Here is a 23,654-nt window from a genome sequence, read left to right as displayed (position 1 = left end):
TTTATAATTATAGGATTTGAAAAAGATTCCCCAATATAAAGGATGAGACCATTTAGTATTTATATGCAGGTCTTAGAATTTCTTGCACATAAACAATACTTATTACATACTAAGAAGAAAAACAATGCTGTTTTTAGTTTAACCTGTCACAGTACTTAAATAAGTTTTTATTCATCTTACTAAACTCAGAACATATATATTCCTATCCCACACTAGTCCTGGACTATTTCTTTTCTTCCCAGTTATTATTTTTTTAATATATTTTATTGATTTTTTACAGAGAGGAAGAGAGAGGGATAGAGAGTTAGAAATATTGATGAGAACGAATCATCGATCAGCTGCCTCTTGCACACCCCCCACTGGGGATGTGCCCGCAACCAAGGTACATGCCCTTGACCGGAATCGAACCTGGGACCCTTCAGTCCGCAGGCCGACAGTCTATCCACTGAGCCAAACCTGTTTTGGCTTCCCAATGATTTCTGATATCCAGTTAGTCAATTCCCCCCCCCCCCCGTCCTATGTCCACTGTTCCATTATTAGCAATCTAAGGTGGCTCTAGGGTGCCTTTTTTTTTTTTTTTTTTTTTAAATTTTACCATAGCTGTAGTTTTTTTTTCTGCTATATGTTCTTCTTACTTTTTACTTAATATATTCAAACTTTACCATTGGAAGATGGATTGAGTTCTTGGCTACATACCGGTAGTTGATTAATTGGAAAATACTTGCAATTTCTAAGATTCTTCTGCCCTAAAATGGTAAACTCACTCTGCTTCTTTTACACCTTTACATTTGTTATTTATAGCTAATAAAAGTGGTATATTGTATATAATACTGTTAATTTTATTAACTGGTCATATAAACTTATGCATGGCTTATGTAAAAAGTTTCTTTGTAAATTTGAATCTTTATTGCATACATGATTTTTGTTTTTATTTTTGTAGAGGAAATAGTTGCATACTTGCCGATGAAATGGGCCTTGGAAAAACAATACAGACGATCTCATTTCTGAATTATTTGTTTCATGAACATCAATTATATGGACCTTTTCTGTTAGTAGTACCACTCTCCACTCTCACTTCCTGGCAAAGGGAAATTCAGACATGGGCTTCTCAAATGAATGCTGTGGTTTATTTAGGTGATATTAACAGTAGAAACATGGTAAGTGGTATCTTCACAAATTTATGAAATATAGGAATACTTTTCTTTGAAGATAAATATTTTATTTGTTTTTAGTTTCTAGCATAGAACTTGCCAAAAAGTAAGTGCTCAGTACATTCTTAATTGGCTGTATTAAAAATCAAATTTTGGTTTAGTGTTACTTTATAGATTATTTTTTTCTTTCTAATGGAAAATTTCAAATATACATGAAATCGAACAGAAGATTATAATAAACCTTCATATGCCTATCTTCAGCTTTAAAGTTTTAACTCATTGCCAGTTTTGTTTCATCTGTACCTCTGCCTGGTATTTTCCTCCTAATTATTGTGAAGCAAACCGCAGACATCATATTTCATCCATAAATGTTATTAAATGGGTTAATTTTTAGTGTTAACTTTCTTCTGTGAAAAGTATACAGTATTACAAGATGTGTCTGCTTTATTTTATAGAAGATTTTGATACATTTTACTTATATAGTTAACATAGCTGGTTAAACTATTTTATTGTATAACAAACTATTTTATTTTATAAACATGTACATAATTTTTGTGTGTTTTGAATGAATTTTATTTTAGGAATTCAAGTAAAGTTATACTTTTTAAAATTTGTATCTTAAAATTATCTTTGAAATTTTTTGATAGATAAGAACTCATGAATGGATGCATCCCCAGACCAAACGGTTAAAATTTAATATACTGTTAACAACTTATGAAATTTTATTGAAGGATAAGGTGTGTATTCCTATGTTTGTTTGATCAATATCAATTTTTTCTTTATAATATGTTGTGGATAGAATGAGATAGTAAATTAAGGTTCAGCACACTTTAGCCTTTGAACTAAGAAGAATGCTTACATTTTATAAGGTTGTAAAAACAAAACAATATGCAAAAGATACTATACATTTGTCTGGAAAGCCTAAAATATTTCTCACCTGGCTCTTTAAACAAGTTTGCCAATTCTTAACTTACATGAAAATAGTTCAGTGTCTGTTGATTTGTAAGAGGAGGAGGGTAGGTAGCTAGCAGGATTGAACTATCACTGCATGTAGCACTGTCCTAAATGTGTAGCACTGTCCTAAATGCTTTATAGCTATTGTTTCTTTATGATTAATATCTCAATTCTCATTTACTTTACAAGATACTGCTGTCTCTATTTTATTGGAAAGAAAAATCAAGTTACAAAAGAATAATGATCTTACCTTAGGTCGTACAACTATTAAGTAATAGAATAAGGCCTGTCTCTGATTTAAGTCAGACACATGTTTATATGTGAGAAATGTATAGTTCTAGAAGCATATGATGAATTCTATAATTGGAGTAAGATACAGTTTCAAATTTGTATTATGTTTTCTCCAAGTTGACTATAAAGGCTTTTCCTGGACTTCAGTTAAAAATCTCTTGTAAAAATTTTCAATGATACAAGTGTTTTTCTTTGTGGGGTTTTTCCCCCAGTCTGTAAACTGATAAAAATGTTCACTTGATATACTCTGTATTCTAATGGCTAACTTGTTTGTAGAAGGAACTTTATTTTCAAGTTTAATTACTTAATTTGAGTATTCCAGTTAATCTTAAAATGATAAAATTTTCATTTGAAATTTGAGTTAGGTTTGGTTTTAATTTGCCTCATTTTAATAATTTGAATTATGGTCAAATGAGAAGCATAAGTTTGAATTCAATTTTTCTCTGAAAATATTAACTATATTTTTCTGTTCATTTTAAGGCATTCCTTGGTGGTCTAAATTGGGCATTTATAGGTGTAGATGAAGCACATCGATTAAAGAATGATGATTCTCTTCTGTATAAAACTTTAATAGACTTCAAGTCCAATCACCGTCTCCTTATCACTGGAACTCCTCTACAAAACTCCCTCAAAGAGCTCTGGTCTTTGCTTCATTTCATTATGCCAGAAAAGTAAGATAAATTGGTATATACAATATTAATGTTTTTATGCTAAGTTTAGCAGGAAGTAATAGTGTAGTATTAAGGTCAGTAAGAGATTTTGTTGCCCTAAAACATTGGCCCACAGATTATTAAGAAGAGAAAAAAAAGGAAAATGGACTATTTCATATTTATAAGTGCTATTTTAATTTTCTCATTTTGTAAATAAACTTGAGTACATCTATATGCCAAGTGACCTGAACAACCGGTTGCTATGATGCAATTGATGGGTCAGCATCCCCAACTGCCCTTGGCCACCCCCCACCCCTGATCGTGCCTCCCTCACCCACCATTGGGGGCAGGGCTGGTTGTCCAACCTCCCGTGTTTCTGTCTCTCCCTTCTCCACTGGCCTGCCCCCATAGGCCCCATCAGAGTGGGCCTGCTAGACTCCACCCATGCACAAATTCGTGCACTGGGCTTCTATTGATAGTTTATAATAAAAGTTGATTTTGCCCATGTTCAGAATATACCTTACTTAAAACACTCAAAACTGATTACTTTGCTAGTAATCCTATTTTTAAAAAATATATTTTATTGATTCTTTACAGAGAGGAAGAGAGAGGGATAGAGAATTAGAAACATCAGTGAGAGAGAATCATTGATCAGCTGCCTCTTGCACACTCCCTACTGGGGATGTGCCCGCAACCAAGGTACATGCCCTTGACTGGAATCGAACCCAGAACCTTTCGGTCTGCAGGCCAACATTCTTATCCACTGAGCCAAATCGGTTTGGCTCATCCTATTTTTTAGATGAGTAAAACTAGACCAAATGTGTATAATAACTTTCTCAGGATCACATATACACTCTACCTATAGTTTCAGAACTTTAAGATTATATCATTTGAGAAATATTTTAGTGATGGTTACTCCACATTTGAAAAAACTTCCATCTTTATTTAACTCAAGAATTTTCATAGTTTTTATAAAACAACTCATATTTTATCATTATGAATGAACTAGTTGGGAAGGGTAGTTATTAAAACTAGAAAATTTTTTCCTTTAAAAAAATCTATTTTTTTTGTTTGTTTACATATGAATATCCTGAAAAAATCTCATCTGCAATATGACTTTTAGTGATCCTTCCATTTTCTTAACTTTGTAAGGTTTTCTTCCTGGGAAGATTTTGAAGAGGAGCATGGCAAAGGCAGAGAATATGGTTATGCAAGCCTCCACAAGGAACTTGAGCCATTTCTGTTACGCAGAGTTAAGAAAGATGTGGAAAAATCACTTCCTGCTAAGGTTGAGCAGATTTTAAGAATGGAAATGAGTGCTTTACAGAAACAGTATTACAAGTAAGTTGTAAACTAAGCACATGATCTAAACACTTATAATTATAAATAAGCCCCCATATTGAGGTGTCCCATCTCCCCAATAGGGTTTTAAGACAGTAATAATTCTTAAATCCTGTGGCATATTGGGGCAAAGAAAGATTTAATGGCATGGCCAGTGGCATCACCCATCATGAGTAATACAAGACTAAGTCATTAACCTTCTAACACATCATTAGTTTTCTATTTCATTTTTTTAATATATATTTTATTGATTTCTTACAGAGAGATAGGGAGAGGGATAAAGAGTTAGAAACATCGATGAGAGAGAAACATCCATCAGCTGCCTCCTGCACAACATGCATTGGATGTGTGCCCACAACCAGTGTACATGCCCTTGACCGGAATCAAACCCGGGACCCTTCAGTCCGCAGGCCAACGCTCCACTGAGCAAAACCTGTTTCGGCTGTATTTCATATTTTATAGAGGGTTCCTTTTCAGTGTCAGGATTTCCATGGTATTGAGGCATTGCTATATAATTACTAGAGGCCCAGTGAACGGATTCATGCACTGATGGGGTCTCTCAGCCTGACCTGTGCCTTTTTGCAATTATATAATTACATGAACAGATAGAGGTAGAGGCCATAAAGAGAAATTTAGAAAAATATTTAGGTCTGCTTTTTTTAATACTAATAAATAATTTTGTATAAGTCATGCATGTCAGATCTTATATAGTAATGAATTAAAAAATATCTAATCCCACGAAACATCTATTTAAATATTTAATTGCAAAAATGTATTGCTACATGCATTTGAATTCTCAGAAATGTATTTTATGGTAAACTCTGTAAGTGCTGTACATTTAAAGAAATAAGTTTATTGCATGAATTTTAGGTTTCTATTATGGAAAATTTCAAACATATACAAAAAGAGGTTAGTATAATAAATTCCCATCATTCTACTTAGTTTTTTTCAACTCTTCCAGTCTTTTATCTAGCCTCCTCTACCTCCTCCACCCCTTATCATTGTGAAGCAATTGAGACAGAGAATTGTTTTAAGTTCCTTTGAAGACTAACATTGTAAAAAGAAAGAAAATAAAAGGTGATAGAAAACAAAGTGGTTCATGATGAGAAGAATTGTGTATAATTTGGAATAATAAAATAATCACCCATAATTTTTTCATAACTTGTGTATGTATTATGTAATTGTAATTTAGAGAAAGCATTGTGGCTAAAGTAGGTATTGTCATGAGATTTCTTTTAGGTCTATGCATGAGCTACCTATGGAATGAAACTTATAGAAGGTTAAGATAGACAATACAATTCACCATTTTTAAAGTAAATTTTTTGGGAAAGGATAAATACACTCTACTCAGCTATGTTACATTAAACCTTTATCATTTTTTATTAATGGTTCAGATAACAAGTTATCCTTAGTCTTATGAATGAGATCTATCAGTCTTGTGAACAAGATTTGGTCCATTGTATGAAGCTGTTAACTTCCTAGTGGTAAAATTTTGCTTTGATGCTTGATTATTTTTTATGGTTTTAGAATTCATCCTGGTAATTGTCCTCTTCTAAACATATTCATTTTTCTCTCTTTTTTTGGGACAGATGGATATTAACTAGGAATTACAAAGCCCTCAGCAAAGGTTCCAAGGGCAGTACCTCAGGCTTTTTGAATATTATGATGGAGCTAAAGAAATGTTGTAATCACTGCTACCTCATTAAACCACCAGACAATAATGAATTCTATAATAAACAGGAGGCCTTACAAGTAAGAATTTTTAAGTACTCTAATTTTGGTAAAGCAAAGTTCTAGAAATATTTATTTTATAACTGAAAATGGCTTTAATATATTAGTTAGAAATTCTCTTTGGCTAATGTATAGCTAAATAATGGTGTTTTTTAACTTTTAGTCTTTGTCAACACATTTAAAATTATAACTTATACAATTATTTTGATAATTTTTCTAAAAATAGATCTTTCTAATTATGAGCTGATATAATTTATCCAGCAAATCTTATTGTACTCTTAATTGTGGGAAAAAAATTCACTAATAATGATTATGCTGAATATGTAAAGATGGCAAATGGTAGTCTTAAGAAGGATATCTTGACTTTAGATCTTACCCATCTCACTTCAGAAAGACAAATGAGAAGTGTGAACAAAGTAGTTGATATTCAGTTACAGTATTACTTTGAAATGCTAGGATCAAGAAGTTCTATATGAATAAATTAGAATACATTTTCCTACTCTTTCAAAACCTTTGAATGCTTAGTTCCAAGGTATTGTTTTTCAGCTTAGATTTTTTGGGGAATATTGTAATAAATGGCAAATAGAGTGAGACTATGTCTCTTTTTTTCTCTTGAAAATATAACAAAAACCTCGGTACCAAGTGGCAAGAAAATGTTTAGTCTAAGCATAGGAGCAAAATGATAAAGGCCATCCTAGGAGATTTCATAAACTGAAAAATTGTTTTCCAACTTTATGAAAATTTAAAATCTCAATTTAAAATCTCAATTTAAAATTGAACTCGTGTTTAAGTGGTAGGGCATTTGTTTCATTTGATTAGTTACTTTAAAAATTGTAACAGTTGTAATTTATTGTTTCCTTAGCACTTAATCCGTAGTAGCGGAAAATTGATTCTTCTTGACAAGCTGTTAATACGCCTAAGAGAAAGAGGCAATAGAGTTCTTATTTTTTCTCAAATGGTGCGGATGTTAGATATACTTGCAGAGTATTTGAAATATCGTCAATTCCCCTTTCAAGTAAGCATTTCATTTTGTCATTTTTGTTTATTTAAATTTCATGGAATTATAGTCTTATAAACCTTGAAATTCTTCTGTAAATGAAGATTTTTATATAAACTACTTATCATTTAAGAAAATGTATGTTTAAAAATTCTATCTGATAATTCCTTTTTCTTCTTGACCTTACGTTTAATAGCAAAACAATTTTTCTTCAATTTTTCTTTTCTTTTAGTTCTATATTTTTCTTATATGTTCAAATCTAAAGGAGCCAGCCTTATGTATTAGGCTTTATCCTGAGGAAGGAAAAGAGAGAACACTCCTTGTCAATGTTTTCAGGACAGTTGCAGATTCTGAAGATTTATTAATATGTGCTCATAATTATTCTAATACATAATTTGCTGAATAAAACTTGATGACCTTAGAGAAGATAGAGACCAAAATTGGCTTATATTCTGTTTATTCAATATTTACTTTGAAATTTAACATAACTAAAGCAAATATGGATGAGTGTTCAGTGTTAGAGTCAGGTGCTACTTCCAGAATTTTATATTTTATAATCTTAATCCAGTATGTACAGCTAGTGAATTATGTGTATTTGGTTCAGGAAGTAGAATTATAATGATCAACCTCAACACACATAATCCCTGTTCTGTTGGTGTTTATAGCCTGGTGTGGGAGATAGACATTAAGCAGTTAATTACAAACAAATATAACATTACATCTTTGGTAAGTGCTATGAAGGACAGGTGTTTGGAGATATGAACATGGTTGAGAAATATGTAGTCATTTAAAGGAAGAAGTAAGAAAGAACACCATTGATTAAAAAAAACACAGCTCTATTGAGATGTAATTTTTATTGCATACAACTCATCCATTTAAAGTGCATAGTAATTAATTGGTTTTTAATATAATCTCATATATTCATCATCACAGTCAATTGTAGGTTTTCATCACTTCAAAAAGAAACTGTACCCTTTTACTATCAACATCTGTCTGCCTATTCCACTCCACATCATCACCCTCTGTCTCCCCATTCCACCCACAGCCCCACCCCATTTCATCTATGTTGGTTTGTTTTTAGGGAAATTTTTATGTATACATAGTCAGATAAAAATAGAGTACAGCTCTGGCTGGGTGGCTCAGTGGGTTGGAGTGTACTATATACCAAAAGGTTGCAGGTTTGATTCCCAGTCAGGGCACATACCTAGGTTTTGGGTTCATTCCCCAGTTGGGACACATATGGGAGGCAACAGATTGATGTTTTTCTCCCCCCACCCCCGTTTCTTCTAAAATCAATGAAAACATATCATCAGGTGGGGATTTAAAAAAAAAAGAAAAGTATATATACACATAGAAATACTGTAGTGAGGGAGGGGGAGAAGAGGAGTACAAAAGTATTTGTAAGGAATTGTTCTCTGCCCCTAATTACTTCTTTCCAGATCACTTCCTAGAATCATTTTTAACTTCATTTTGGTTTAGGTCATGCCTTAAAAAATGATATTCCACTATTTTTAAAAAGTTTTTATTTATTTTTTACTTGGTATTGATTTCAGAGGGGAATGGAGAGGGAGAGATAGAAACATCAATGATGAGAGAGAATATCATTGATGGCTGCCTCCTGCACGCCCCCTACTGGGAATTGAGTGGGCAATTCTGACATGTGCTCTTGACCAGAATTTAACCAAGCCTTCAGTCAGCAGGTTGTATCTACTGAGCAAAATCAGCCAGTGCAAAAGTTTTTCCTAATTGTAATTTTTAGTAAAAAAGAAACACTTTAAAATTTCATATTTATTTTGGACATCTATTGATTAGCTAATGTTTAGTAAGCATTTAGTATGTCAGGCACTGCGCTAAGTGTTTTATTGCATTTTCTCACTGAATCTTCTGTATTCTATTAACTAAGTAACTATTACATTACTAAGGATGAAACTGACAAGAATAAAAGCAGAATCACTTGTCTAAGCCACTCATTAATACTCAAATGTGGCTATTTGACTAGAGCCCCAAATTGGTGATTCTCAAACATTAACTAGAGGGGTTTTTCTGGAACTCCCGCAGAGCTTCATCATTCTGGGATGGAGTTCAATAATTTGCATTTCTAAAATATATTGCTTACATAGGGTCTCAGGCAGAATGACAACCTATGCTATTTACTATTCGGGAAAGCAGTCCTAGTGGTTAACAGCACAGACTCCAGAGACATAATGCCTGGTCAGTGTTTTACACCCTTACAGTTGTAGCAAAAGCAATGCTGAATTTTTATACATAATTTCATAATTTATTTTAAATTCTGTGTGGTATTTTAATGTGTTTTATTCTAGAGATTAGATGGATCAATAAAAGGGGAGTTGAGGAAACAAGCTCTAGATCATTTTAATGCTGAAGGATCAGAGGTATGGATGCTTTTAAGATTATAAATTGTTTTATTCATTATTTTTGTCATACTTGTAGTTTTTAAAAAACATTGGTGGAATTAATTTGATTTGCAAGTCAGGTTTTTAAATTGTATGTTATAGAACAGTGGTTGGCAAACTCATTAGTCAACAGAGCCAAATATCAACAGTACGATTGAAATTTCTTTTGAGAGCCAATTTTTAAAAATTTCTCCTAACATCACTTCTTCAAAATAGACTCACCCAGGCTGTGGTATTTTGTGGAAGAGCCATACTCAAGGGGCCAAAGAGCCGCATGTGCCTTGCGAGCCGCAGTTTGCCGACCATGGTTATACAGTGTTAATCTTAATACTATTTTAGCATAAGACAGTTAATTTGCTTTAAAGTAAATTAGCCCACTTTCATTGAAACATATTTTTATTTTGATGTTTATTTTTCCCCTGTTTAGCTATATTTTGGAATCTTATTTGGTTTTGTAGAGGTGCATGTATTTTATTATTTTTAAAAACTACCTTTCAGTTTTATTGGTAAGACACTTTTAAGTTCAAAAAGTGAATAATAATACTCATATTGATTATTTTGAAAGAGAGATCATATTGATTATTTTGAATGATAATTTGGAAGAATTTAAAATTGTGCCTATTTATAATTCTTTACAGGATTTCTGCTTTTTGCTTTCCACAAGAGCTGGAGGTCTAGGAATTAATTTAGCCTCAGCTGACACTGTGGTTATATTTGATTCTGATTGGAATCCACAAAATGATCTTCAGGCGCAGGCTAGAGCTCATCGTATTGGGCAAAAGAAACAGGTATTCTTTATTCCCCTAATTATTTTTTCCAGTTTGCTTTTAATTAGTGAAAACTTCACAAGGGGATGATTCAGTCTATATTCTAATATTTGGGTACTTCATATTAGCAAAACAAATCCTTTTCATTTCAATTTGTTTCATCATGCATATCTTCACAGGTGAATATTTATCGTCTAGTTACAAAGGGATCAGTGGAAGAGGATATTCTTGAAAGGGCCAAAAAGAAGATGGTTCTAGATCATCTTGTGATTCAAAGAATGGACACAACTGGCAAGACAGTGCTACATACAGGTTCTGCCCCCTCAAGGTAGTCACTTTACTATAAAAACTGTCATTTTAGAATCTTACTACATTCATTTTTTTAATGTTATATACTGTAAGCAGATCATTGAAGTACTATTTTTAGTGTAATATATATTTTTTTAAAGCATTGGACTAATTTCTAGTCAAAGACTTAAATTCAATACCTGATTTCACCATTCCAGTTTTGTAATCTTGGGGAAAATCCCTTTAACATTTAGGCCTCAAGTTATTTTTATTGTAAAATAAGTATACTACAATGCTTCATCTATCTATGTTATGAGGTGATTATGACAATAATTAATAAAGGTGCCTTAAAAATGTTAAATTTTTAATTGTGAATGCTAAGTGTTTTTATTTGCTTTTTCTGATTTTAGTTCTACTCCTTTCAATAAAGAAGAGTTGTCTGCCATTTTAAAATTTGGTGCTGAGGAACTTTTTAAGGAACCTGAAGGAGAAGAACAAGAGCCCCAGGTAAAAAAAGCAAAATGTGTTATCTATTTAAACTATATTTAACTACAAAGTACGTTTACTTTAAAATATGTTAAAGTATGTTTAAAGATTATTTTTTCTAATTATAGGAAATGGATATCGATGAAATCTTGAAGAGGGCTGAAACTCATGAAAATGAACCAGGCCCTTTAACTGTAGGAGATGAATTGCTTTCCCAGTTCAAGGTAATTTTTCTTTAAAATATTTCTTTATAGTTATATAAGTTGAGAAAAGCAGGGTTAATTTCTTAATAATTTTGTTTTAAAATTTGCCAAGGTGCATAAATTTTTTTTCTTATTCTGACAAACTAGTAGCTAATTTGAAAGGGAGCAAATAATTTATGAATAGTTAAATTTAGTAGAGTGGGGAGGGATACTATTTCCTTAAATTAGCACCTACAACAGTGCTCAGCCAATAGAATGTCCTCAAATATTTTGGTAATAGAATGACTGTGGTCCCTTTTTTAGATTTCCATGGCTAAGTCTTTTATCTGATTTTTTTATTGGAGCAGTTTTAGACATCAGGTTAATTTAAGCATTAACACAACTGAGAAACTTGAAATCAGTCAAAGTAAGCTGTAAGCTCCTATTAATACTTATAAATACTCTTGGTTTGATTAAGGCTAAAAGGCTGCCAGAAATCCTAAAGCAATGTAAGATAACCGATCTCATCCTTTATAATAAAAGCCTAATATGCTAAGTGTCTGGTCATCCGATCGGCCATTCAACCAATAAGAGTAATCCTAGTTAATAAAGAGGGAATATGCTAATTGACTGCCACACCCTCAAATATGGTGGCACCCAGCCACCCAGGGCACCCTAGACTCGGGTAACCAGGGCCAGCCAAGGCTTGCACTGCCAGCAGTGGCAGCAGAAGTGTGATGGCGGTATGGCCTTCCCCTGATCGCCTGGTCGCCTCCTGCCCCTGAGGGCTCCCGGATTGTGAGAGGGGGCAGGCGGGACTGAGGGACCCCACCCCTCCAGTGCATGAATTTTCTTGCACTGGGCCTCTAGTATGCAAATGATATGCTAAGGTTGCTTAACTGCTTGCTATGACGTGCTCTGACCACCATGGGGCCAGACAGTCAACCAGTCACTTTGACATGCACTGACCAACAGGGGGTAGATGCTCTGACCTGTCAGTTATTTTGCTGCTGGGGTCCAGCCGATCGGGACTGAGCTAGATGGGCTGGACACATCCTGGAGCCCTCCTGCGGTCCTGCTCCACCTGACCAACCTCCTGTGTCCTTCCCTGGCCCTGATCGTGCACCGGTGGGGACCCTCAGACTATCTTGTGCTCTCTTCGCAATCTGGCACTCCTTGGGGAATGTCAGAGAGCCAGTTTCGGCCTGATCCTGCAGGTCAGGCCAAGGGACTCCATTGGTGCACGAATTCGTGCACTGCGCCTCTAGTAGAGTAATAAGGAAGTGGTGCACCAATTAATCTATAATAAAAGGCTAATATGTAAATTGACCAAACAGTGGAGCAACCAGCAGACATTCAACACAGGAGCTTCCCCCTTGTGGTCAGTGCACTCCAACAGGGAGACTGCCACTCAGCCAGAAGCCCTGAGCAGGGCTCATGGCTGGCAATTGAAGCAGTGGCAGGAGCCTTTTCCACCTCTGCGGAGGCACTAAGGATGTCCTAAGCCATCAGTCAGACATCCCCTAAGGGCTCCTGGACTGTGAGAGGGTGCAGGCTGGGCTGAGGGACACCACCTTACCCTCAGTGCATGAATTTTGTGCGTCAGTATAAAAGAGCAAGTTACTCTGTATTCTAGCTACTGTTTATGAACTGAAGTTTTTAAGGATCAGTCCAGTAATTATGAGAAGTGAATGTTTCTGAAACTTTCACTAACTCTGGCTACAGTCTAATTAATTTTTCTTTACATAAAGGTATGCTATTTGCTTTTTTATTTTGACTAATTGAAAAATTGGAAGAAGTCACCGATAAATTAACTAGGGTATAAATTTATTTGAGGCTGATTTTTATTTTTGTACCAGAGATTTGATAACTCACACAAAGCTGGCTTTAAATAATAGGCATGAGAGAATAAACACTGTTTTCAGTCCCATTCCTTATAGAGGATAAGCTTAGTTTTCTTGTCTTCATCCAGTTACCTATAAATTTTAATGTACTAATATTGGTAATTAGCTTTATAAGTACTTTCTTATACCAGACAGCACAGTTATTTAAATATAATATATCTTATTTAAACCTCACAAAAGTTAGTGTATTATTGCTATTACTTTTGTTTTAGAGATGGAAAATTAGGGGTTGGGGAACCTAAATAAATTTAGTATCTCAGGGCTCCTGTAGCTTGTCAGTAGCTCTTAGGGTATTATTTTTATGAAAATAAGAATATTGGGTTGTTCTATAGTAGTTTGTAGTTAGTTGACTGGTGTGGTAATTCCTGCAGAAGAAATTTAGCATGTTGCTAATATAAATTACTTTATTATTCTCTTAACCTTCTCTAGATCTGCTGTAATAGTTTTAATGAGTAGCAGGATAAAAGAGAATCATTCCTGACAAAGAATTCTTAGAAGTCATTTGGTTTGATCTACTTTGACCTAATAAATAAACTTAATTTAGCACTCAGCATTCATACTTGGTTTACTCCATAGTCATATTCATTATCCTTTTATGCCACTTTCTCCCCACCAAAAAAGAAAAATAAAATTTAAATGTGAGTTGTTTTTTAATGCTTACTCAGTTAATATTCTGGAATTCATTAGGTTGCCAACTTTTCAAACATGGATGAGGATGACATTGAGTTGGAACCTGAACGAAATTCAAAGAATTGGGAAGAAATCATTCCAGAAGATCAAAGAAGACGATTAGAAGAGGAAGAAAGACAAAAAGAACTTGAAGAAATTTATATGCTTCCAAGAATGAGAAACTGTGCTAAGCAGGTGACTTTTTAATTTTAAATATATTTTTATAATGAAAGAATATTCACATCTGGATTGATCTTTTTTCTTTTAATGAAAGATACTGGTCTATAGTTTTCATGTAATGTCTTTATCAGATTTGATAATGCTTTATAAATTGAGTTGAAGAGTGTTCCCTCCTATTTTTGGTCAGAGTTGTGTATGTTGTTAATATTTCTTAATTAAACGTATGGTAGTATTTTTTTTGGAAACTTTCTAGGCCTGGAGTTTTCTGTTAGAAGAATTTTAAACTATTACTTCAGCTTCTTTTCTAAATATGAATTATTCAGAATATCTTTTTTTTCCTTAAGTGAATTTGGTAGAGTGTTTCTTTCAAGTGATTGGTCCATTTTATCCAGGTTGTTTAATTTATGGGCATAAAGTTATTCATAATATCCTTTGTTATTCTAGTGTCTATAAAATATTTCTCTCCTTAATACAGCTAAGTATTCTCATGATTATTCTAGGTAGATGCTTATTTTATTTATCTTTTCAAGGGATTACCTTTTGGTATATTGATTTTCTGTATTAAATTTGATTTCTGCTCTTTATTATTTATCCTTTTTTTTTTTTTTTTTTTTTGCTTTAGTTTCCTCTTTTTTTCTGCCTTAAGATATAAGCTTAGACCATTGCATCAAGACTTTCCTTTCCTAATATTAGCTTTTAATGCTACGAGTTTCCCCTAAGTACTGCTTTTCTGAATCTCCAATTTTTGATATCTGGTGTGTTTTCATTTACTCAAAATATTTTTTTTTCCCCTTGTGGCTTTCTCTTTAATCCATTGGTTTCTTTTTTGAGAAATATGTTGTTTAATTTACAAGTATTTGGGAGATTTTCCAGGTATCTTCATTAGTAATTTCTAGTTTATTTCTGTCATGGCCAGAAAGCTTTCACTGTATGGTTTTAAGTTTTAAAAAATAATTGATCATTTTGTGGCCCAAATGAACAAAATAGTCAGATTTTTAGATAATGATAACAGTGCCATGCTAAACTATTTTGGATCTTGCTGCAAAAGGAAAGAAACCTTAATACTAGAGTTTTTGCATTAACTTTTGTTTTTTTAGGATATTGTGTTATAATAAAGTTTATCTTTTATTACTGAGTTTTTTGGTGCCTCAAGTTTTGAGGCAACTGAGGAACTTGCCTCACCCTAGTCCTTGGCCTGTTACTCTTCTTCTAAGGGTTTTTAGTTTTCTTTTCCTACAACTATATTAGGTCTTCTCCTATGCACTCAGTTCAGTAGCTGAGATGGGTCTTGGCAAGATTTCCTGCCTATATTCTGAAAGGTGACTGCTCCCTTTCTTCATGGCTGCACCACAAAGTCGAGTTTTCTCTGATTTCTCTCCTGAGCACCTGGTGTAGATTTGTAGAAAAGTGCTTGAGAGTGGATGCAGATTCTCCTTTTGTCTTTGGTTCCCAGGGATTCAGCCTTTAGCAAATTTTTAACTTCATCATACCTGATTTTATAGTACTTGATGTCTACCATTCACGTTCTTCCCAAGTGAGCCAGTACATATTTGAGCCCCATCTCTTACACGCTACTGTATTTCCTTATATTTGAGACTGTTATGATAGGAGCAACCTACCAACTTCATACATCCCACGCAGACATGGAACCAAATAATGTGTTTGACCTGAAAGTGACCATGCTTGTAGTTTTTTGTTTGTGTTTATTTTTTCAAAACCTATAATGGTTTCCTTTTACAGTGGATGGGAAGCATAGCATTATATTAGATCTTATAAAAGGTGGATAGAACAGTAAAAACTAAATGCCCATTCTTAACTTATAATAAGCTTTCAGCATATTAAAGGTATTCAGAATATATACTGAGACTTTGGAAAAATGCTAAAGACTTACAGAAAATATGCTTTGGTATATTTGTTAAACAACTAATGGATATTTATTTTTATGTGGGTTCAACTGACTTTTTTTTTTTATATATATATCTGTTCTAATCCTCACTTTAGGGTATGTTTTTATTGATTTGAGAGAGAGAGGGAGAAATGTTGATGTAAGAGAGAAACATCCATCAGTTGCCTCCTGTATGTGCCCTGACTGGGAACTGAAACCATAACCTTTTGGGGCACGGGATGGTGCTCCAGCCAACTGAGCCACCAAGCCAGGGCTACCACACAATTTTTTATGGCTTTCTTAAAACTTCCCATTGTATAGGTTATTTGTCCAGTCTCTTTGATGAACATTTAGATTTTTTGCTATTTAAAAAAGAAATCTATGCTGTAAATGACTTTATTGGCCAATCTTCCCTCACATTTCTCATTCTTAGGAAATATCTCTGAAATGATGTTGCTGTGTCAGCAGAATGATAATTTTCAAGGCTTTTAATTTACCGTATTTTTCGGACCATAAGACGCACTTTTTTCCCCCCAGAAGTGGGGGGGAAAAGTCCCTGCGTCTTATAGTCCAAATATAGCCTACACATATACTTTAAAAAAAAGTTTTTTTACTTGCCCGGCTCTGTGTGGTCTCTGTGTGCTTGCCCGGCTCTAAAATGGTTCTAAATGCTGCTGTTTACTTTACAGGGTTGATTACATGTGTTTATGACTGTGATGTTGAGTTTTAATGCACATAAAATATTTTAGGACACTATTTGTTTCAGAATCTTTTTTTCTTCATTTCCCTTCTCTAAAAACTGGTGCGTCTTATGGTCCGGTGCGTCTTATGGTCCGAAAAATACAGTAATATCGCTAAATTGCCTTCTGACCCAGTTTAAATACCCAGAAGTATATTACTGTTCATTTTTTTCTCATTACTAATATTAGCTATTACTGCTAATATTGGTCAATTTGATGGATTAATAAAAGAATTCCATTTCATTGTTAATTCTCATTTTTAAAAAGTGTTACCAACGAGTTTGTATGATCTTATGCTTATGTTATTTGATTAATTGCTTGGTAATAACTTTTCTCATTTTTACAAAAGGACAGTGGTGTTTTTCTTTAGGTTTATAGGAATGTGTTACATAATAACTCTATCATTAACATGCTATATTCTGTTTACTTTTTAAATTTATTTTTATAGAATATTTTTTGATTCATAGAAAAGCATTCCAAGTTTTTAAATTCTGTCAGTCTTATATAATTTTCTTTGCTCTAAGTTTGGGTAAATTTTTGTTCAAATTCCAGATTAGTTTCAATGGAAGTGAAGGGAGGCGCAGTAGAAGCAGGAGATATTCTGGATCTGATAGTGATTCAATCTCAGAAAGGAAAAGGCCAAAGAAACGTGGAAGACCACGAACTATCCCTCGAGAGAATATTAAAGGATTTAGTGATGCAGAAATTCGGCGGTAAGATGATGTGACACCATTTTACTTCATTTTATTTTTATCAGAGGGTGAAAATAAAATACAGAAATCTCAACATTTTAAAGATGAAGGAGAAAGTTTTAGAGAAAGCAATTATATGAAAATTGTTTAGGAATTGGGTGGGTTCTGCTTTTGTGTGTTCATTATAACTATGAGAAAAAAAATGTTTGACATCTAATCTTTGCATATTATTTATTGTTAGTCTTCTATTTAGATTGTTAAAATCTATTGGTTTTATTAATTGGTTCAAAACTGGCCTTTTTGAATAATGAATGTATATTCCAATATATTAGACTTATTTAATAAAATTCTCACTGCACTTCTGACTCCTAACATTACTATTTTTATGTGGGGATAATTTAGTTCCATATTTTTCTAGTTTTTTAATTCTGAAGTAATTCGTTTTTTGAAACTAACCATGTTAAGGGTATTTCTGATATGTCCAAGTAGGAATTGAGGTAAGAATGGGTAGTAAGATAAATTGTAGTTTTCTTTCAAAATATATTTATGTGTATATACAGATATGTTTAAGGGGAATAGAATATCTTTGTTTATGTAATAATTTTGCTTATGAAATTTGTAAAAAGGTTGTTCATTATTGTATTTTGAGAGTTTGTTTCTTTCAAGCCATTGTAACTCTTTTCTTTTACATCATAGACCTGACCGATAAAGTTCTTCCTCATTCTTTCTACCAGAAAATTAAATGTTATTAGATTTTGTTAAGGGTATTTTATGACCACCTGATTTGCTGGACTTTCTGTCTTTAGTTGAAGAGGCATTTCAACTTTTCCTGGATATTTTTCCTCATCCATCAGCCACTTGGGTAGCTTTGTTCTTAAGTAAATTTTTAATTTTCCATTGTTGGTATAATACCCTAATTCTGAATTAAAGCTATTTTCAGTAAATTTTATCAACACTTGGAATGTTAGGAGGTGCAATATGATTGATAATTCTGGAGACACTTCCTGTGGTAGCCTTGAACCTTATTTTGTCTTGTGAAAAAAAAAATAAAGTAATTTCTAAAATAAAATTTAGCTTCTATTGTTTTATTTATATTGGTTTCTAAACATCATCCTGGGTGTTAATTTCTTGTCTTACTTGGTATGTTTTAATGTTTTAACATTTTGGTTTCTAGCATAGTTTATTCATTTTTGTCAGTAACTACCTTGAATTAATTTGTATTCTAACAAGTATTTCCTTTTTTCTATATATTTATAAATGTATCTATTGTTTAATGAGTAGTGAAGCCTGCATTTAAATCAAACAATTATTTTCTGCTAGGTTTATCAAGAGTTACAAGAAATTTGGTGGCCCTCTTGAAAGGTAAATACATCTGTTTTTCTCATAGAATCATAGTATGTTTTATATTCTTGTCAGGGTTTTTTGTTTATACTAATATTTAGTTTAGGTACTTCGTTAAATTTGCTTTTAATGGAAATTTACAAAGTTAATCTGTAGAAAGCAAAATTCAAGTAATTTTGAAAAATGCTTTACTGCCATCCTTAATCCTTTCTAGTCTCTAAAATTTTATCTGTCAATAAATTTTTCTATAAAATACTTTTTATTTTTATAATTTTCAAGGTACTTTCAAAGGCTTTATCATTTTTTCGGTGAGAAACTTATAACTAGCAGATTCATTTTTAGGAAAACAGTTGCTTACCTAGCCACCTTACTTAAAGACCTATTTTATTTTCTCTTACTAGGGAAATTTTCTGTTTTTCTAAATACAGCTTCCTCTTACACAAACTGTACTAAAATAAAATTATCAAGACAGTTTTTTTGTTTTATTATAGTTGTTATCTGTTAATTTTAGTCATTGTGATTTGGATATTCTTTGTTCTTTGTTATGGTAAATCCATTGTCTGGATATAGAATGGCAAAGACTAAAATTGGTTTTACATTTTTTCTCTACACAATTCCTTTTTATTTTGAGATGACTTGCTTATAGTACAGTAAAAGACTTGAATATTTTATATGATGATGAAAAAACTATGAACATTAATAATCATATTATCTAGTCTACATAGTAAGAATTTAAGATCTGGTCAGTTATAAAAAGGTTTTATAGAATCCTATATAATCCTATATAATAAAAGCGTAATATGCAAATCAACCAAACTGGTTGATATGACATGCACTGACAACCAGGGGGCAGACACTAAATGCAGGAGTTGCCCCCTAGTGTTCAATGCACTCGCACAGTGGGAGCTCTGCTCAGCCAGAAGCCGGGCTCATGAGTGGTGAGCCCAGCAGCTGTGGTGGTAGCCTCTCCCGCCTCTGATGCAGGCATGCTGTAAGGAGCAAGAGGTCCCGGACTACAAAGAGCACATTGTCAAAACTGGTTTTGCTCAGTGGATAGAGCATCAGCCTGTGGACTGAAAGATCCCAGGTTCAATTTCAGTCAAGGGTATGTACCTTGGTTGCGGGCACATCCTCAGTAGGGAGCGTGCAGGAGGCAGCTGGTTGATGTTTCTAGTTTTCTATCCCTCTCCCTTCTTCTCTGTAAAAAAATCAATGAAATATATATATTTTTTAAAAGGCACAGGCCAGGCTGAGGGACAAACTACCCTTCCCCCGTGCATGAATTTTGTGCACCAGGCCTCTAGTTATTACATAATCTTCAAATTTGGAGCATATCACTTGTTCTGTAATGAATTGGTTTACTTTCTTTAATTATCGTTGAATATATAGATGAATTGTTTCCCTATCAAATCTTTCTGGTTTTTATTTATCTTATGCCAATTATATGAACTAAAATTTGTAGAGCATGATTTGTAGAATTTGAGATGAAGTGAAATTTAGTCTGCATATTTACCTGATAATTGTATTATTTCTTACAGATTGGATGCAATAGCTCGAGATGCTGAATTAGTTGATAAGTCAGAGACAGACCTCAGACGACTAGGAGAGTTGGTACATAATGGTTGCATTAAAGCTTTGAAGGATAATTCTTCAGGAACAGAACGGACAGGTAATATTAAAATGAAAATGATTTAAAGAGAGGTAAATGGAACTTTTAAAATATGCTTTTATTGAGTTAGATATTATATCTTAAGTTACCTGTTCATCAGTCTTAAAAGAATATTAGTTTTGGTCATAGTTACTTTATTATCCTTATTTCACAATTCATCCACTAAATAAAAATATTTAGAAAAGATTTAGTAATCAGATGTACTGAAAAAGAAAATCATACCGGAAATCTTATTAAGAAATTATTGATCATATCAACAGATTGATGTACCTTCTGTAGTAGATAAAAAACAATTAAAGTACATGAAATGCTTTTTATGAACCCACATCTCCAATATTACAATCACTAATATGTACTAAAAAATCTTGTAGTAAAATTTAAGGTTTGCCAGCAAGTTCTCCCCAAACATAAATAATACTAATAAGTAAATGTAAGTAATAGTTATTAAACTAAATAATAGCATACATTACTTTTTTTATTTTGTAGTTATATATTTTACACTTTTTTTACTCTTTCTTAAAAAAATTAAGGTGGTAGACTTGGAAAAGTAAAGGGTCCAACATTCCGAATATCAGGAGTACAAGTGAATGCCAAGTTAGTCATCTCCCATGAGGAAGAATTAATACCATTACATAAATCCATTCCTTCAGATCCAGAAGAAAGAAAGCAGTGAGTTGTTTACTTTTTCCATTGTAAAATGTAAAATTTCTTATTACTCAATAATTTGGATATGAATGTAGGTTAAAATGTTTTTTTATATCATTAGCTAGTTTGACTGAAATGTTTTTGAAAATAAAATTTTGAATGATTCATATATGTTAACATTTTAAAAATTAATTTTTAATAAGGCAATTATAAACTTGACAATGGTTATTAATTTTAATGGCAGGTACACTATCCCATGCCATACAAAGGCTGCTCATTTTGATATAGACTGGGGCAAAGAAGATGATTCCAATTTATTAATTGGCATATATGAATATGGATATGGAAGCTGGGAAATGATTAAAATGGATCCTGACCTCAGTCTAACACACAAGGTACTTAAAAATTTCTTGATTCTGATGTTGAATTTAATTTTGCTTTTAAATTATGTTAGAACCTGGTTGGTGTGGCTTACTGATTGAGCATTGATCTCCGAGTTCAAAGGTCATGGTTCGATTCCTGGTCAGGGCACATGGTTGTAGGCTTGGTCATTGATGTTCCTGTTGCTCTCTTCCACTCTCAAATAATACAAAAAATGTTTTAAATTATGTTAGAAATAAACTCAACTTGGTGTCAGGAAACAAAGGCTCTAGAATCTAGATAGTTGTGTGACCTTGGCTTCTTTAGAATTTGGTTTTCATGAAGGGATTTCATGAATTTAAATTTCTTCTGAGATTTTCCTTACCCCTAAAGTTATATTTTTGTTAAGATATTTTTTTTAGCTTAAAAGTAAATCTTTCATTTCATCAATAACTAGATTATTCATGGGGAAAAAAAGATTCTGGATTCTGAAATCTTTTATAATTTTTGTAATGTCAAACCATTTCTGATGATTTGATATTACTACATTAATGAAATCATTTCTTTGCCTAGAATGGAAACCACTGAAAGCATTGCCTTATTCTTATCATTTAAGATCCCTTTTTATATTTTACTTCTTCACAGATAAATGGGAATCTTGAGATAATAGAAATTGGTCATTTGCTTCTTTGAAGCAAAACTAGAGTCCTATTGTAAAAGTTTCCTTACAGTGCCTGTTGTGGATCATCTTCTAGATAAGATGCTACCTTGTATTCTAGGAAGTTTTATTTTATTTTATTTTATTTAATACATCTTTATTCAGATTATTACAGTTTTTCCTCTCCCCCCGCCCCCCCAAGGTCCCCTCTACCAGGTTCCTACCCCATCCTCTGCCCTTACTTCACACACACACACACACATACACACACACACTGTCCTCATCCATAGGTGTATGATTTTTGTTCAGTCTCTTCCTGCACCCACAGTCCCCTTTTTCCCTGAGAATTGTCAGTTCACTCCCTTTCTATGCCCCTAATTCTATTATATTCACCAGTTAATACTGTTCATCAGATTTTTTATTCCCTTGGTTTTTAGATTCAGTTGTTGATAGATATGTATTTGTTGTTCATAATTTTTATCTTTACCTGTTTCTTCTTTCTCTTAAAGAATTTTTAGCATTTTGTATAATACTGGTTTGGCAGTGATGAACTCCTTTAGTTTTTTTTCTCATCTGTGAAGCTCTTTATCTGACCTTCAATTCTGAATGATAGCTTTGCTGGGTAGAGTAATCTTGGTTGTGTAGGTTCTTCTTATTTATCACTTTCTATATTTCTTGCCACTCCTATCTGGCCTGTGTAGTTTCTGTTGAGAAATCACCTGATAGTCTTATGGGTGCTCCCTTTTAGGTAACTGTTTTCCTTTTAATATTCTCTCTGTCTTTTGTTCTTGGCATTTTGATTATGATGTGTCTTGATATGGTCCTCTTTGGATTCCTTTTGTTTGGGTTTCTGTGTGCTTCCTGGACTTGTAAGTCTATTTCTTTCACCAGGTCGGGGAAGTTTTCTGTCATTATTTCTTCAAACAGGTTTTCAGTATCTTGCTCTCTCTCTAATTCTGGGACCCCCATAATTCTGAAGTTGGTACGCTTGAAGTTGTCCCAGAGGCTCCTTACACTATCTTCAACTTTTTTGGATTCTTTTTTTTCTTTTTGCTTTTCCGGAGGAGTGTTTTTTGCTTCTTGGTATTCCAAATCTTTTACTTGATTCTTAAAATCCTCTAGTCTGCTTTTAGGTCTCAATATAATATTTTTTAATTTGTCACTGTATGCTTAATTTCTAGTTTATCCTTTTTCATATCCTCAAGGGTTTCACTGAATTTATTGGTCTTTTCTAGGAAATTCTTAAAAATTTTATAGCCATGGTTTTGAATTCTATATCCAGTCTTTTGCTTTCTTCCATTTCCTTCATTTGTGGCCTGCCTCTTTGTCTCCACATATTATCTGCTTCCCTGAGTTGATGGAGTTGCTTTGTGTGCTAGGTGTCCTAGCAGGGCCCAGTAGCTAAGCCTCCCTAGTTACCAGAGGTGGACACTCTTGGTGCAACCCTTTGTGGTCTGTGTGTGCAGTCTTGTTGTAGTTAAGCCTTGATTGTTGTTGGTATCACTAGGGTGATTTGACCTTCAGGCCAATTGGCTGTGAAGATCAGCAGTGTCTCCACTGGGAGGGCTTTTGTGCTCGACTTTGATAGGGTGGAGTCTCAGGGTGGAGCAGACAGCCTTGGTTTCCTGTCAGCCCTGCCCTACGAGGGCCCTGAGTCTG

The 23,654-nt window shown here is 33.4% G+C and overlaps 1 protein-coding gene across 9 annotated transcripts in view; it reads left to right on the top strand.

Annotated features, from left to right (window-relative positions):
- The window catches only part of CHD1 (chromodomain helicase DNA binding protein 1), a 70,194-nt gene that overhangs the window by 28,909 nt on the left and 17,631 nt on the right, over positions 1 to 23,654 (top strand). For 7 of the 9 annotated variants that reach the window (XM_036411322.2, XM_036411321.2, XM_036411317.2 and 4 more), the window contains 17 exons: positions 941 to 1,157; positions 1,799 to 1,888; positions 2,877 to 3,067; positions 4,199 to 4,387; positions 5,977 to 6,139; positions 6,981 to 7,133; positions 9,437 to 9,508; positions 10,168 to 10,317; positions 10,476 to 10,624; positions 10,995 to 11,091; positions 11,199 to 11,294; positions 13,844 to 14,020; positions 17,183 to 17,343; positions 18,643 to 18,684; positions 20,202 to 20,332; positions 20,863 to 21,001; positions 21,222 to 21,372. In XM_036411322.2, coding sequence (XP_036267215.1) covers positions 941 to 1,157; positions 1,799 to 1,888; positions 2,877 to 3,067; positions 4,199 to 4,387; positions 5,977 to 6,139; positions 6,981 to 7,133; positions 9,437 to 9,508; positions 10,168 to 10,317; positions 10,476 to 10,624; positions 10,995 to 11,091; positions 11,199 to 11,294; positions 13,844 to 14,020; positions 17,183 to 17,343; positions 18,643 to 18,684; positions 20,202 to 20,332; positions 20,863 to 21,001; positions 21,222 to 21,372 — 2,368 coding nt within the window. The remainder of the gene's footprint in view (positions 1 to 940; positions 1,158 to 1,798; positions 1,889 to 2,876; positions 3,068 to 4,198; positions 4,388 to 5,976; positions 6,140 to 6,980; positions 7,134 to 9,436; positions 9,509 to 10,167; positions 10,318 to 10,475; positions 10,625 to 10,994; positions 11,092 to 11,198; positions 11,295 to 13,843; positions 14,021 to 17,182; positions 17,344 to 18,642; positions 18,685 to 20,201; positions 20,333 to 20,862; positions 21,002 to 21,221; positions 21,373 to 23,654) is intronic. The other 2 variants (XM_036411319.2, XM_036411318.2) reach the window with 2 other exon arrangements.

This window comes from Pipistrellus kuhlii, unplaced genomic scaffold (genome assembly GCF_014108245.1).
Source record: "Pipistrellus kuhlii isolate mPipKuh1 unplaced genomic scaffold, mPipKuh1.p scaffold_m20_p_4, whole genome shotgun sequence".
Classification (NCBI taxonomy): Eukaryota; Metazoa; Chordata; class Mammalia; order Chiroptera; family Vespertilionidae; genus Pipistrellus; species Pipistrellus kuhlii.
This window is presented reverse-complemented; position numbering and strand designations above follow the sequence as displayed.